A 15,194-nucleotide genomic window follows, 5' to 3' on the forward strand; every position below is an offset into this window, starting at 1 on the left:
TGCTTTAATCCACTGAGCTATTTGGCTGGCCCTGGCTTTCCTTTTATAGGTGATTTGTTTCTTTCCTAACAGCTTTTGGGATTCTATTCTAGTGTTGAATTTCTGGAATCTTGCTTATGACACTCCTGGCTTCAGGTTATTTTCTGATTGTGACTAATTGGAGTTCTATAAACCTCGCCTATCGGTATGTTAAATTGTTTTTCTCTAACAGAAATGTTTTCTTCCATAAGTGCCTGTGAACCATTTTTTTAAATTATCATTTATGCTATCCTCTGCTTTTTTATTGACCCCAATCAATCTTAAGTTATTCTTGTTTGCCTCATCTAGCAGTTCATGGATTGATTTCTCATGGTCCCTTGGTATTTTTAAGGAATCTTTCTTTTCATGATCAATAACAGCAAGAATGGCTTCTGTATCTGAGATCCTGTCCTCACACTGGCTTAATATGCTGCAGATACTTTTGGTGGAAATCTTTTCTCCTGGATATCTGCTTGAATCTGCTGAATGGATTCCATTTCTTTCCTGCAATTAGCACTCATGACTCCCATCATTTTCTTTAGCTCCTCTGGTTTTTTGTTTTGTTTTTTTGTCTGTACCTTCTGTGGAGTCACTAAGCATGATTTTCATTATGGATATCATTTCTTCCATTATCTGAGAAATTATTTCTGATTCATTTTTTTGTAGAGCCTCATTCATTTCTTTGTTGTACCACTTCAGAGAGGCCAGGTAGGTGTTTCCAGAGCAGGCCACCTCATTGCTCCCCGAGTTTGCCTTTGGTGAACAGGATGTCTGGTGCTGTATCTTCCTTAAGTGTTTTCTCATTTTCTTTACTTTCTTTCTTTAGTTTAATTCCTGGGGTGGTGCTTGTACATTGCCTATGGGGGTTGCTTTATTGCTAGTATTTAGGACTCTTATAAAATGATTTTGTCCACATGTAACTGACTTTGGGGTTTTGAGTCTGTTGCAAGATCCTATGTCTTCAACTTTTGGGAAATAAAAAGTTGCTGCCCGTTTGGCTCAGTTACTGGTTCTTTGGCACTGTGTCACAGTATTTTCTATGACCCTTAGTCAATTTTATTTTGGGAATTCCAGGAAGAATAGTTGTTTAGAATAATTATGTGACTTTTGCCTAAAGTGATACCATGAACAATAACAGTAGCAACAATCACAGCCTAGAAAATGATGTACTGAGGTAAACGTTAACTTGCCGTTAAAACAAATTCTAAAACAGACCATAAAATCATATGCAGTATATAAATCCTTAATATGTCAATTTTAAGTTAAAATTTCCATAGCCTCAGGAGTTAAAATTTAAAAGAGGCTATGGAAAAAATAGAAAAGTAGAAGAGGAAGAAGAAATTAGAAATAAGGTAGTAGGACAAAGAGGAATCGCACTAACTTTGGGAAACTGATGTAGAAGACTGGAAGGAGCGAGAAGAGCTGAACAGAAGAACCGAGCAGAGAAACAACCACAACAAGGCTAGGAACCACAGTCACACTCATATAAAAACAAGATCAAAGAATGAACAAGAAGAAAAACATGAAAAAGAAAACCAAAACCACCACCACCACAAAGAGAGAGAGAGAGAGAGAGAGAGAGAGAGAGAGAGACAGAGAGAGACAGAGAGAGAGACAGAGACAGAGAGAGACAGAGAGAGAGAGAGAACGAGCAAAAAATCCATTTCCAGGTTTGTCTCTGCTGTCACTGGTAGACAACATGTGAAGACAGAGTCCCCATTCAGGCTGATCTATCCTAGCAAGCCAGCAGTAGCTTTTTGGTGGGGCAGAAGATAATTTCAGTGAACCTACACCTTCTGGCTGAGGCCAGACTCATTTGGCCTGTAGCCATCGCACACTTCCCTCAGGGCTGAGCCCAGCTGGGAGTTGCTCAATGGAGCCAGAAGCCACTTTAATTTTTGAGTTCAGCTGGCCTCTCTCTAAGATCACTCCTGGCCAACTGTTCTCTTGCTTGGGATGCCTGAGCCCTCAGCACTCACCACCAGCTAGTGCAGTCTTTCATGTCCACTACTCTCCTCCACTGCTGATCTCTCTGTTGAGGCCTTTGGGGTGGCCAGCAGTCACCAAGTGTCCACAGGTTGGAATTGCTCCTCTTAAGCAGTGAGTCCCATTTCAGGGAGAAGGTACTGCCAGCTACCTCCTTCATCTTGTTGAAGTGAAGAGAGTCCCTTCACTCTCTTCAAGAGCTTCAATTTGTGCCTCAGATCCTTCCTGGGTCCAGGGTCCCAATCCCCTCTTTCTTGTTTTTCCTCATATTGCTATATTCCAGTGTCTGGACAGCAGCACTCACAGAAGTTCTTTCTCTGCTGTTTACCACTCCCGTATCTTAGTGCCTGCCTTCTCTACTGACTTCTTTGTCCAGGGTTAGGCACTGATAACTTTTAATGTGCTTACTCTGGGATCCAATAATTTTGTTGGAGCATATTGAGTAGTACTTGATCCTTATAGATAGCAAAATATAGGAAAACTATAAAAGCACTTTAGTAAGGGATTGGAACAATAATATGGGTTACAAGCCACACTGTCAAATGCAGTGCCCATGGAGCGAGCTCTGAGACCCATGGATCTGGGGCACAGCTCAAGGATGAAACACTTCCCAAATGTGCACAGAGCCCTGCTGTAGGAGGTGAAATTTAAAAAGGGCCTATGGAAAAAAATAGAGAAGTAGAAGAGTGCTGCAAGAAACTAAACAGAACAGATGCATAATGAATAACTCACAGTGAAATGAAAAGCACACAAAAGAATTGTGCATGTGTGTGAGTGTGAGTGTGTATATGCTTCGGAAGAAGTTAGAAGAACACACATCCAATCAATGGCAAGCTGCTGTGAGCAAGATGGGAAAAGACCACTGAGCACTGTGGCTTTTCAGCATCATTGCACCCTATGATTGGAATGTTGGGAATTACAAATAACTTTTTCTTATGTTTTTGGGAGAAGTATAGCACAGAGAATGCGCCTAGCCTGTTGTCAGGCAGGGACCGTGTGTTTGCCTTTTATCCTTGAGCTGGTGCTTGTATAGAGACATGACAACTGCCCATTGGAGCCCTCTAAGCCTGGCAGCTGGGGCAGAGACAGGAGAGCCCTAGGGGTCTTGCCGTGGCCTCCCACCACAGCTCCATGAGGAGAGCCAGACCCAGTTCTCTACCTCTAATGTCCACAGATCAGAGTCACCCTTGACTATCCACTTGCTTCTGAGTTATGACTATCTCAGGTCTAAAATGAACTCCTGCAGGGACTTCCGCATCATTCTTGCCACTTACATGCAAATTCCAACCTCAAATTTGCATCATAATAGTTAATCAAAATAACAGACTCTTAAATATCTCTATGTCTCTGAAGAGCTCAAAGTGCCACAGAAATTGCTTTCTTTGATTCCCCTGAAACAAACAGGAAGGCAATGTTTGTTTGAGACAGGTTCTCTCTATACTGCCCAGGTTGGCCCTGAACTCCTGGGATTAAGCCATCCTCCTGTCTCAGCTTCCTGAGTAGCTGGAACCACATACGCGGGCCACTGCGCCTAGCTCTGTGTGTAGTGACTTTAAACCAACACTTGGCAGTGAATCTGTGGGTGCCGTATGATGGACCGGAGCTCAGAAGAAAAGTTGCGCGGCGCTGCCATAGCAAGAATTGCAAAATGACAGGATACTAAAACATTCTTTTCAGTTGAAAATATATGTGACTAATGCGTGATTCCTTCTACAACATCAAGGTTATGAGCTCAGGAAGGGTTTTATTGTTGCAGATGCACGCTTCTGGTTTTCTCTTTCTTTCCTTCTTCAAGACAAATGTCACCTGCAGGACAGGTCCACAGGGCTGACAAACTGAGCACAGGCGTGGCTGCAGTGGTTAAGGATGGCAAATAAGGTTTTCTCATGGATACAGCTGCTTACCGGCTTAAGATGGAGGATGTGTCCTAAATCCACCCTAAACTGAAAATACTGTTCATTTGAAAATGCATTTAACACGCCTAACCTACTGCATATCACAACTTAGCCAGCCACACAGGACTGAGCCCTGGCTGTGTCCCCTCCTGGTCAGAGGATGCCCAGTGATCAGTGCCCAGCATTGCAAGACAAGAAGGGGCCACAAATCTTTACCCAGGAATGCAAGATCAAAACTCAAAATCTGAACAACAGTTTCTACCGAGTGTATGCTGCTTCGTGTCGCCACAAAGCACAACACTATGCCAAAGCATCCCTGCTTTCATTTATCAGGGTTTCCCAAAATGGCTGTGAACTTCGTACATTAGAGCTTTGATTTGTATGTTAATGAGAAGCGGTCTATCTCCAGATGACTAAAGAATTTCCAATAAACTTCCCCAGGTCTGACTCATGTGGATCAGGAATCCAGATGAGGACAGGGGATGAAAGTCCTTGTTCCTCCATGCAGGGACCCAGGGCCGGCCATACAGCTACCTCCTGGACCACAGGCCACTGGTCTTCATGGGAGCCAGGCAGAAGGCTGACCAAGTGGGCCTGGCTGCCCCCAGCAAGTAATAAGGCTGTCTCATGAGGGAGCAAGCATGGGGAGTGGAGGGCTAGGGCTGAGGCTTGGAGTGAGCCCCACTTCCAGGCTCTGGCCACCTACACAGGCTGGGTGAGTAGAGGTGCCCCAGGAGCCTGCCATAGCAGATTGGAGGCCAACAGATTGGTGGAGGAGGGTGGGGCATCCTCTTTTCATTGCTCCCAGAAAAAGGTTAACAGATAGTCCAAGTGGCTCAGTGGGTGCAACTAGACGCAACGCAAACAGGACACTCCCGCAGCACGAACCTCCTCACACAAAGGCTGGCCTCATCCTGTTGGCAGTCAGCTCCTGCTGTGAGGAGCGAGCAGGTGCTGCACATTCTGGACAAACACATGAAGCTCTCAGCCTTGGTCAAGAATCAGAGCCCCATCGAGCCCAGAGCTCACGTGATGGGGCGCTGTTTATGGATGGGAGGCGCAGCTGCAGTAAGTGTCACCTGTGAAGGTTGCTGTCCTCAGCCCTTTCTCCTACCCACCCGGCAGGGACTGCTCAGCCCCTCTCTCCTTGGCCTGATGAAGTAAGGAGTTCCTCACAGGACACTGGCTCTGCTCCTGCAAGAGGCCAGGCCGAGGAGGGCACCTGCTGGCCCCAGTCTCTTGCTCGGGAGAGCCCCATGCCCACGCTGCCAGCCCTCCAGAGCCAGCAGGCGTGAGCAGGACACTGACACAAGGAGCTTCCTCCTTGGTGCAGTGCTGTCTCTTGTAGAACTTCTGACAGTGGTCCAGCAAGAGGGCCCTACCTCCTCAGGGACACTTCCTACTTACTTCCTACTTCAGCCTACTTCCTACTTCTGTCTCCGGAAGGCAAGAAAAACGTCTCCAGGGGAAAGCACTTGGTTCTTATATTACAAAGTCAGATTTTTAATACAGATTTGAAAAAGCCGAAGAAAACCACCAACACCACCAACAACAATAAAGACATTGCAAATAGTCAGGGAACAACCTGGGATTTGAAGACCCTCGGGAACACTCCTGCTCTCGCTTTGGTCCATGCTGGATTTGGCTGTGGACAGTGCTCTGACAGGCAGGCAGCAGGGCCAGGCTTCCGGGCTGAAGTTAGGACCTCTCTCCCGGAGGGAGGGGCTCAGGGAGTGGGGTCCACCCAGAGCCCCACCTTCATCATCCAGGAGTGTCTCAGCCTCACTCTGACTTTCTTGGATGCCTGTCTCAGCTGGCAGAACAGGTTAGTCCACTGTGGCTGGTGTTGGACTTGGGGAAGGAATGTCTAATGATGGGCTTGTCAAGGGAGCTCTCCCAGCAGCCTTAGCGGGGAGTGAACTCACTAATGGCCTCCTGTCTCAGGCACACGCACCACCCATGGGGCCTCCTCCACACTCCTCCTGCACTACTGGGAGCTCATTGCTGATGGTGCTCAGGAGATTAAAGTGGTGACACAGCTTCCTGAGATGCAGCTGCACTGCGCAGACACACTGGGGACACGGAGGGGACACACAGCAGCCACACCCAGATCACCCAGCGCAGTGCCACATTCGTGCTGTTGTGATGCTGTTGTGACACAGGGTCTTGATACATCACCTAGCTCATTCTCACACTCCTGGGGACAGGTGACCCTCTTGCCTCAGTCTCCTGAGCTACTGGGATGACAGATGTGCCCCCCTGTACCTTCCAATCATGGGTGGAGTGAGCTTATACAAGTAGAAACAAGGAGGGTGTACATGTGGCCCAACATATTACTACATAAATTAAAAAAATACAAAATACCATTATGGAAAATGGTAAAATACATGCTTCATTAAACTTTAAACTTTTTCTAAACTACTCTTGCAGGAGCAATAAAAACTTACCATTTTAGTTGTATTTTTTTTCGTGTGTGTGTGCAGGGTCTTACTACACAGCTCAGACTCGAAGCAATCCTGTTTTCTGCCTCCCTAGTGCTGGGATTACAAGTGTGCACTACCATGCCTGGACTCCATCGACAGTTCAGTGTGCCTGGGGGCAGGGCCTGCATGGCATGTGGTGCCAGGAATCAAACCCTGGCCCCTGTGTTTGCTTAAGTAAGCGCTTAGCCTGCTGGCTATCTTGCCAGCCCAATTTTGTCATTTTAAGACATGTCATCTTCTAAAGATTTTTAAAAGACAGTTGCTCCCACATAATTTAAGCATCATTGGCTTTTCCTCTGGCAGGCAATTTTCTAAGCCAGAGCTATGAGTTTGGTCTGCAGCAGTTCTTCCTGAAATGAGGGGCGCTGGGCAGTCTGGCTCGTCCTCATCCCATGCAGTCTTGGAGGAAGTGAGGAGGCACAATCTGCCTGTGGAGACAGGAAATCATTCTAGGGGAACACACTCAGAAAGCCCCCTCCCCCAGGCACACAGGCACTAGGAAGACAACAAGGAGAAACCAGCCAGAGAAATAAATCTGACCTGGATGTAAGGACATGAGGGGTGCCAATCAGACCCTAATCCTGAAGCATCAGATTCCATCTGACCCCAGCGAGAATGGGTATCGCCCAGAAATCACAGTAACAAATGCTGGTAAGGCTATCGGGGAACAGGACCCCTTCTCCAGTGCTGGTGCTAGTACAAGCACTATGGAAACTCCTCAAAACCTGAAACTAGAAATTCCACTTGACCTAGCCATCCCTCTTCCACGTACTGTACGGGAAGAGTTCAGAGCATCCTATCACAGGGATACATGCATAACCGTGGGCACAGAAGCACAACTCACAGTAGCTGAATCTCAGAAGGATGAACAGATGAATGAATAGAGAAAATGTGGTACACACAGGAGGGCTACTCTGCCACAAGGGATAAACGCAGGTTATTCATAGCAAATGGATGCACCTGGGACCATAAGGTTAAGTGAAATAAGTCAAACACAATGTCTTTTTTATATCTTCAGTGCAGGGTCTCCAGGGTCTCACTACACAGATCAAGCTCACAGTGATCCTCCTGTTTTCAGCCTCCCAAGTGCTGGGGTTACAGGTGCGCACCACCATGCCCAGTCTCACAGTGTCTTAAGTATCACATGGCTCCTCGTATATGAGAAGCCCAGACTATAAACAAAGAGCACAATAAAAAGAATCATAATAGGAAGTAGACAGACTTTTTGCAAATGGGAAGGAGATCAAGAGATGGAGGGAGGGGGAAAGGAAGGGCGGGAACAGGGATGCAAAAAGAAATTAAGATGTGTTATGACCATGGGCCTACCCTGCCCAAGGAATGTGGTCACTGTGTACTGCAAACATGTGCTAGTAAAAAAACTTGCCATATTATTCTTACTGTAAGTGTAGTGCCAAACAGCAATAAAACAGGGGCATGTGTTCTTTGTAGGAAACATAAAGAACACAAATAGTACAGCACAGAGTCCATAAACCCAATTCAGACACTCTCCTGAGAGCCTCCCATCCCCTGGCAGTAGGCTTGGGGAGATCCAGCTAGTTCCTGACCCCACTGGTCCACCTTAGGATTTTCTGGCTTTACAATAGTACAAAGCAATCGATCTATTTTGTGTGTTCTGTACAGTAGGCAACAATTACATGAGATAGTCCACCGCAGTAATAAAGGAGTCTTAGTGCTAAGTGACTTTGCCCTGCTGCAGCTATGGTGTGTGGTCTGGGTGTATTTAAGGCAGGCAGGGTAAACGCAGGTGTTTGGTAGGGCAGGCATCTGAAATGCACTTTGAGTTTGTGAGGTTTCTCAGTTTACAATAAGGCTTATGGGGACATGAGTTCGGCACGCTTCAGGAGCATTTGTTGTTTATTGCCCGTGAAGATGAAATCCAGGGTGCAAAGTTTCAAAAGTTGGTTCTGCACAGGGGTGTGTTCCAGGGTTCCACCCACGGAATTAGTGAATTCTGATAGTTCTTGAGCTCCAGGGCTGGGTCCCCCAGGCTCAACTCTGCTGTTAGCGTCTTAGGGAACATTGGGCTGTCAGCATTTGGGCAGAAATTAGCAGCTTCTTTATGAAATTCCGTAAGGGGATCTTTTGTTTGGTTTAAGACAGGCTCTCACTATGTAGCCCAGACTGGCTTCAAACCCACAGAGATCTTCCTGCCTTAGCCTCCTGAGTGTTGTGATGACAAGCCTGTGCCACCACGTCTAGCTAGAGGATTTGATTATTTTTGTAATTTGTAATGTCTAATAGAATATTCTTCATGCTGAACCACAGGACAAAATTTTCTGGCGAATTATAGGCCACGGTACTCTCATCACCTTCAGCTTGGTAGTGTGCATGTTCGGTCCCCACTAAAAACCCCCTTGCACTCGGGTTTACAGGGTGCTGCAGGTGTGAACACCTTGGCTTCCTTGAACCCAAAATGTGACCTCTCAAAACCACAGCCCTCTCAAATCCAACAAGATGGCCTAGCCATGAAGAATGAAAGTTTTAAGCGTTTGACAGGCTTTAGGTGGCAGTTCTTTTTTTATGCATTTAGTACTGGGTCTACAGGGTCTTGTTACACAGATCAGACTCGTAGTGATCGTCCTGTTTTTAGCCTGCAAGCCTCCCAAGTACCGGGATTACAGCTGCATGCCACCACGCCCAGTCTCAGTTGCTGTGCCAGCACACCCCAGGGGCGGGGCCGGCATGGCTTGCTGGGGATTGAACTCTGGTCCCTTAGTCTGCTGAGCTATTAGCTGGCAGTTCTATAATTTACTAAGTTACTGGAAGTTTCCAGACTTCTCTCTCAAGTTCTTTAGGTGTGTATCAGGGACAAAAGCACCACTGTCACAGTTTCGAGGATAAAAGGAGATTATTTCATAAAGCACTAAATGTATAGCCTGATATATACTAAGAGATGAACAAATATTTATTGTTAACAATGACACCAGTATTGGAGTTGACAGTGAGTGCTACAGCTCTCACGGAGAAATCTCAAAGAATGTTCAAACTCAACGTGACCTCTCTAGATTCATTTTATAGAAATGATTGGAACCCATGTATAAAAATACGGCAACGGAACACTTTTGGAAACAACGAACAGTCAGAAGCAACCCAAATTTCAAAGGAAAATAAGGGTTAGGTTAAGCATTTTATATTATACTCCTATATAAAATGATGTTTTCTCTTAATCACATGAACTAAGTGGTAGTTTAGGTCAACGCCACTGGTAAAAAAGATAGGAAAGAGGGCTGGACAGACAGCTCAGTGGCATACGCCTGTGTGGCAAGAGCAAAGTCCTGAGTTCAATTTCTGGTACAAAAAAAGAGCATACAAACTTGTATTTACCTTCTAAGTACAATAAAATTAATGCAAGGTTTTTTTTTGTTTTTTTTTTTTTTTTTTGGCGGAACCAGGGATTGAACTCAGACCCTTGCACTTGCCAGGGAAGCGCTTATTCCACTGAGCCATCTCCCTGGCCCCAATGCAAGGTTTTTTAATCACGGTGAAACTAGAAGAGAATATACCAGGATGCTAGGTGTGCTTGCACTTGGGGCAGTGGGAGTCTGGGTAATTTTTTTCTACTTCGCTTTTGTGTTTTTTCAATTTTGCTCTAATGAACAGGTATTATTTTTATGATGGTAAAACAAAATCAAACATCCATTTTTCAGGAAGTTCAACATGACACATAAGACCCCATTTCTTAAGATCTCTGAGTCCGCAACAAATTTGTATGTGGTCCCTCCATATTTAGAACTTAAGTGCAAATCTCTAGATATATTTTATGGTGAGAAAACATCAAATAATTGCCATTTTATTTCCTGTGGTTGAAGACACCTTGTTCTGACCTAGCCTAAACTCCTTGTAGGACAAGCAGAGAAGCTTGTGGCCAGGCACACGTAGCCCTGTCCTTACCGGTGGGGGTCTCCATGGTGCGTTCTGGACACACAGCTGATCCTTCTGGCCCCACACACCAGTACATGCTGGGTGGTCTCTGCGACATGCCAGCCATCAACCTTATGGCAGCTGATCTCCAAAGGCAGGTCCTACTGTTGTCACCATTGCCCAGAGGACGGGAGGATCCGGACTTAGATGCACAGTCATGGCTGACCAGAAACCTCTTTCATTCCTGCGACAAAAAAAAAAAAAAAAAAAATCATAGCATCAGAAAAGCTTTCTCACTTCAGTCCTTTCTTGCAGTCCCTGCAAATATTTCATCATTATATTGGTCACTGATAATTCTGCTTTCTACTCCAATATTTTTCTTCATGGTCCATCGATCTGGCCAAACCCATCGGGCGCAGGCAGGGAAAGGGCCACACTTCCCCCATCCCACTGACACTTGATTCAGGGGTGCAGTCTCCCTGAATGATCCCCAAGCCTGTGGTGGAAAGGGCTCAGTCAGTGCTCAGTCATCACATAGTCGCTGTCCCCTGCAGTACAGCCAGGTCCTGTGTAAGGCCCAGAGACAGCAACATAGCTAAATGAGGCTCGTGGCCTGAGCGGCCCACACTCAGAGTGGGATGGGCAGACCCATCTACAGCTGGCTGTGATACCAGCCCTTCCTTTTGCCCAGGACAGACTCAAGTAGAAGCCCAGAGATGTGATCCCAAGACGGCAGTTAGGTCACGACCCAGAAAAGAAGGTGTCTGGAAAGAAGGATTTCTGGTTGTGAAGGCAGCTTAGCTTGAACTTCGGAAGCCAGCAGAAGTGAATCCCAGGGATGGTGCCTCTCTCACGCAGAGCACACGGCAATGCCCACAGACATATTTGGCAGCACACCAGACGTGCCATCTGCAGAGATCAAGGATCTTGCCAAATACCGTACAATGCACAGGACAGCCACCGGCCGCAATTAACCCAAGGTGGGGAGACTGACTTGTTTTAATAAGACTAATCTCTAAAAGCTCCCGAGATGATGACAGAGTACAGAAACCAAGCGCTGCTATTCTGTGCTGGGCGCCCAAGGAAGGGGTCTGCCCAACAGGAGTCCCCACTCTCAATGGGGGGGTCCCCATTCAAGTTGATTAAGAGAGCAGAAATGTCTTGAGGCCCCAGCTCTGACTTGGCAAGGGGACGGCTCCATGATAGGAAGTGTAGGTAGACCATCCTAGATGTAAAGTACAAGATTCAGGCACACTGAGACAGACAGTTCCAAAACAGTGTAGTTACTATAATAACAATATAATGACAATAATAATAAAAATAAATCAAGGCCATATAAATGCCAATATATAAAGGCAAAGACACACTGTGGCTGTCAGGGGTAGATTGCTTCTGATACTCCTGAGTGTTCCCTCCAGCTGAAACTTGTGTGTCTCAGTTTTCTCATCCATTAAACATAGACACCCCGCTGGCCACAGTAGCACATGCCTACAATCCCAGCACTCCAGTGGAGTGGGCTGAGGCAGCAGGATTGTTGTGACACAGGGATTGCTTTGAGTTCAAGGCCTTTTGGAGCTACAGAGTGAGTTCAAAGCTGGCCTGAACTACAAGGCAAGACCCTGTCTCAAAAAGTAAAAGTAAAAATAGACACCAGCCCTGGCAACCTTGCAGGGCTGCTGTGGGAATTCACTCAGGCAAAGGTTTTATAGTTGTCCCCTTTTTACAACAGGGCTGCTGTAGTCATGACTGCAGGCACAATGCCTGGGCATGGGACGGGAGCGCAGGCTCTGTCTCCCCAGTCAGTGGGCGCTGAGCAAACTACAGCCTGTGAGAACACTCAGAATTCCTCTTCTAGAAGCCTGGAGATCAGGCGCCTTGCCCAGTAGGCTGGTTTCCTTGAGGCGGAGGAAGGGGGATCAAGGAGAGCCTGCACCTTCCTGAACCAGAAAGAAAACAGTCCAGAGAAATACCCAAGTTTGCAGTGGAAAGCCTGAAACATCCAGGGAGGAAGAGAAAAATAATCAATCTGCACAAAATCCAGGAGATGATTAAAGCCTCGTAAACTGTAAAATCGAATTCAGAAAATCAAGCTGAGAACTGGGAGAGGAAAACCAGTGAGACAGACTGTGTTTTAAAACCCAGGCTCCAAACTACACACTAGGATTCATAAACTGAGAAGTACAGTCACCATCTGCTTCCGAACACCTCTCTAAACAGCCACCAAAACATACCTCACATTTTAAAGACCCCAGCAGTAGGCCTTCTCAAGCAGAAGAGTTGTCATACAACGTTTCTAAGTTACGAAAAAAGCTTTAAAATATTTTGTGTTAATCCTTTCCCAGTGTACTTGGTTCCCCTTTCACTTTCCTTTTGCAAATCAGCCTACTAATGGAGGGTTTTGCTGCTGGAGCAGTTTTTAAACTAAATTAGTATTCTGGCTTCCACCCGAAGGTAGAAGCTTGCGGATGAGGTAATTCAAGTTTTGCTCAGTCTTTGCCCTCAAATAGAGCTCTGCTTCCTCCAGCTCCTTTTGGGTTTAGACCAGAGCAACAAATCCACGTTATAAATTCCATGTTTTCTGTTCATTCTTCATGTTGAAAACATTTTCTGCAAACATGATTATTTTAATAATTTTTAAAGCACCTGCCTGGCAAGCTTGAGGTCCTGAGTTCAATTCCTGGCACCAAAACCAATTTTTTAAAAAAATGGTTATAAGTTTCCTTTTGCCAACTTTTATAGCCTACATTAAAATTACACTAAAATGCCCTATAGAAAAATAAGGAAGCTGATATTCATTCTATGAATGTTTTACTGAAGCCCTTTCAGGGAGGAGTAAGCTTATGAGTTTATAAAATTGGAAGGGACAGCAGACAGTAAAATAGTAATGGCTCTAAAATCTTTTTTTTTTTTTTTCAGGAAGTTTGGGCAGGGTTGTCAGTCAATACAAAAGGGAAGTGTGTTAGAAATGTTCCTACCACCTAGCTCCTTTTCAAATCAAAAGCCAGCTTGAGATGTTTAGCCCGCATTTCCAGGTGTCCCTTGCACCCTCGGCTGTGCCGGCTTTGTTACCCATGTATTTATCAGGCTTTTGGACGCCAAAATATGGAACAGCAGGGCAGAGAACTGTGTTGTTCTCAATCCCAGGTGAGCGCAGAGAGGCTGGGGCTGAGAGGCTCCGTGAGACCGAAGCCACATGCAAGCCAAGGCCATCCAGTCGTCAGTCTGCCCCTGAGTCTACCCCTCTGCACAGGGCACCTCCAGTTATGGTCACCAGGGTACTGCAGTAGCATGTCTGGCCCCCGCACGTCCAGTGGAGAAGGTGGGACAATTAAACAGAAATTAAGCAGACAAAGAAGAAGCACACGGACAGTGGAACTGCTAGAAGGCTGCAGTGAGGGATGTGAGCGAGAAGGTGTGTAGAGACAGGGCGACCGGAGAAGGTGTCTGAAAGCCATGTGGGTCAGTGATGCAGAAGCCCTGAGCTGCAGAGAGGGCTTGGCCAGGGTGGCATTGCCAGAGGCCGCCACTCCTGAGCACAGGAAAGAAGGGGTCCCCTGGGGCTCATGCAACAGCAAGAAGTTATGGAAGAGCTCGGTGAAGAGGCCTGATGTGATTCTGTTTACCTACTTAAGTACCTACAAGGATACGTACTCCATCACCCTGACTGCCAGAGATCAGAGGGAGGGGACTGTAATGCCACAGAAAGTGGTGGACAAAGCTGAACGCATGAGACAGCAGGAAACACATTTTGGGGTGGTCTTAACATGACTCGGTAACAGACTGAACTCAGGGAGGAGGCCTGGGTTGAGGATCCCACCTAGCTCTGTGATCCCAGTGTACTGACAACGGGCGCTTTCTGAGATGTGGAAGCACAGGGGAGGAAAAAGCTTGGCCACCAAACCTCCTTTAAGGACAAACCAGGTTTTGGTATGTTGCTAACTTTTCTCTCTCTCCTTTTCTTTCTTTCTCTCTCTCTCTTTTTCTCTTTCTTTCTTCTTTCTTTCTTTCTTTCTTTCTTTCTTTCTTTCTTTCTTTCTTTCTTTCTTTCTTTCTTTCTTTCTTTCTTCTGGATCATGTGCAAAGACAACGAAAACCAAAGTGTAAAAGGCATTTCATGTTAAGGTTTTCTAAAACTGTGTACCCTGCAGCTGGCCCTTGAGTATCTGGGGACTCTGCTATCTTATGAGCGACACACTGCTAAAAATGGGGGATCTGCTGAGAGACTTGCCAAGAACACACTGCCTGCCCCTGGCTCTGAGCAAGGGGATGTGTTTGCAAGAGAAACACTTCATGGCCTCCAACTAGGAGGGGGCAGGTAGGGCTGCTCCTAGGGCTCCCCAAAGGCTTCTTTGCTCCCTTCCCATCCACCTCCAGCCTCCCTGGGCTCCCCACACTCCCTGCCAGAAAAGGAGAAGCAGCATAGGCAGCTCTTATCTGATGTGTTCCAAGGGCGGGTGCCCAGGACACTGCCGGTGGGACACTCAGGAGCAGGGCCTCCCTGACACACGTGTGTGAGCGCACACACACGTGCATGCACACACACGGTCCCCAACACATGCACACACACTCTGCACACGCACTCACATGCATTCACCCTCATCCACACTCACCAGGCTCCAGGTTCAAGGACTGATTTTCTCCCAAGAAACCTGTAGCCCTCCGGGCTTCCTACTCTGTTCTTGCCCGGGCTCCCCGCCTCCAGCCGTCCAGGGTGGGCTTCGGAGCTCCCTGTGTGGCCCCTATCCGCAAGTCCGCGACGCGGGAGGAAGCAGGGCGGCGACTGGGGATCGTGAGCGGAGCCCCGCGGTCCCGGGGCCAGATCACCCCTGCCTGAGCACGCGGCCCCTGGGCTGCGCGCGGGCCCGGAGGTCACGGCGGCGATCGGGACGCGGGGCCGGGCCGGGCTGCACTCACCTGCGGCGGCGGCGGC

At 47.0% G+C, this 15,194-nt stretch overlaps 1 protein-coding gene across 1 annotated transcript in view; it reads right to left on the reverse strand.

Moving 5' to 3' along the window:
• Lrrk1 (leucine rich repeat kinase 1) overlaps positions 1 to 15,194 on the reverse strand; it is a 134,949-nt gene extending 119,755 nt beyond the window's left edge. The window contains exons 1-2 of the mRNA XM_004623448.2: positions 15,179 to 15,194; positions 10,295 to 10,508 (exon numbers count right to left, since the gene is read on the reverse strand). Coding sequence (XP_004623505.1) covers positions 10,295 to 10,391 — 97 coding nt within the window. The 5' untranslated portion in view covers positions 10,392 to 10,508; positions 15,179 to 15,194. The remainder of the gene's footprint in view (positions 1 to 10,294; positions 10,509 to 15,178) is intronic.

Source organism: Octodon degus, unplaced genomic scaffold (genome assembly GCF_000260255.1).
Source record: "Octodon degus isolate 3935 unplaced genomic scaffold, OctDeg1.0 scaffold00002, whole genome shotgun sequence".
Taxonomy (NCBI): domain Eukaryota; kingdom Metazoa; phylum Chordata; class Mammalia; order Rodentia; family Octodontidae; genus Octodon; species Octodon degus.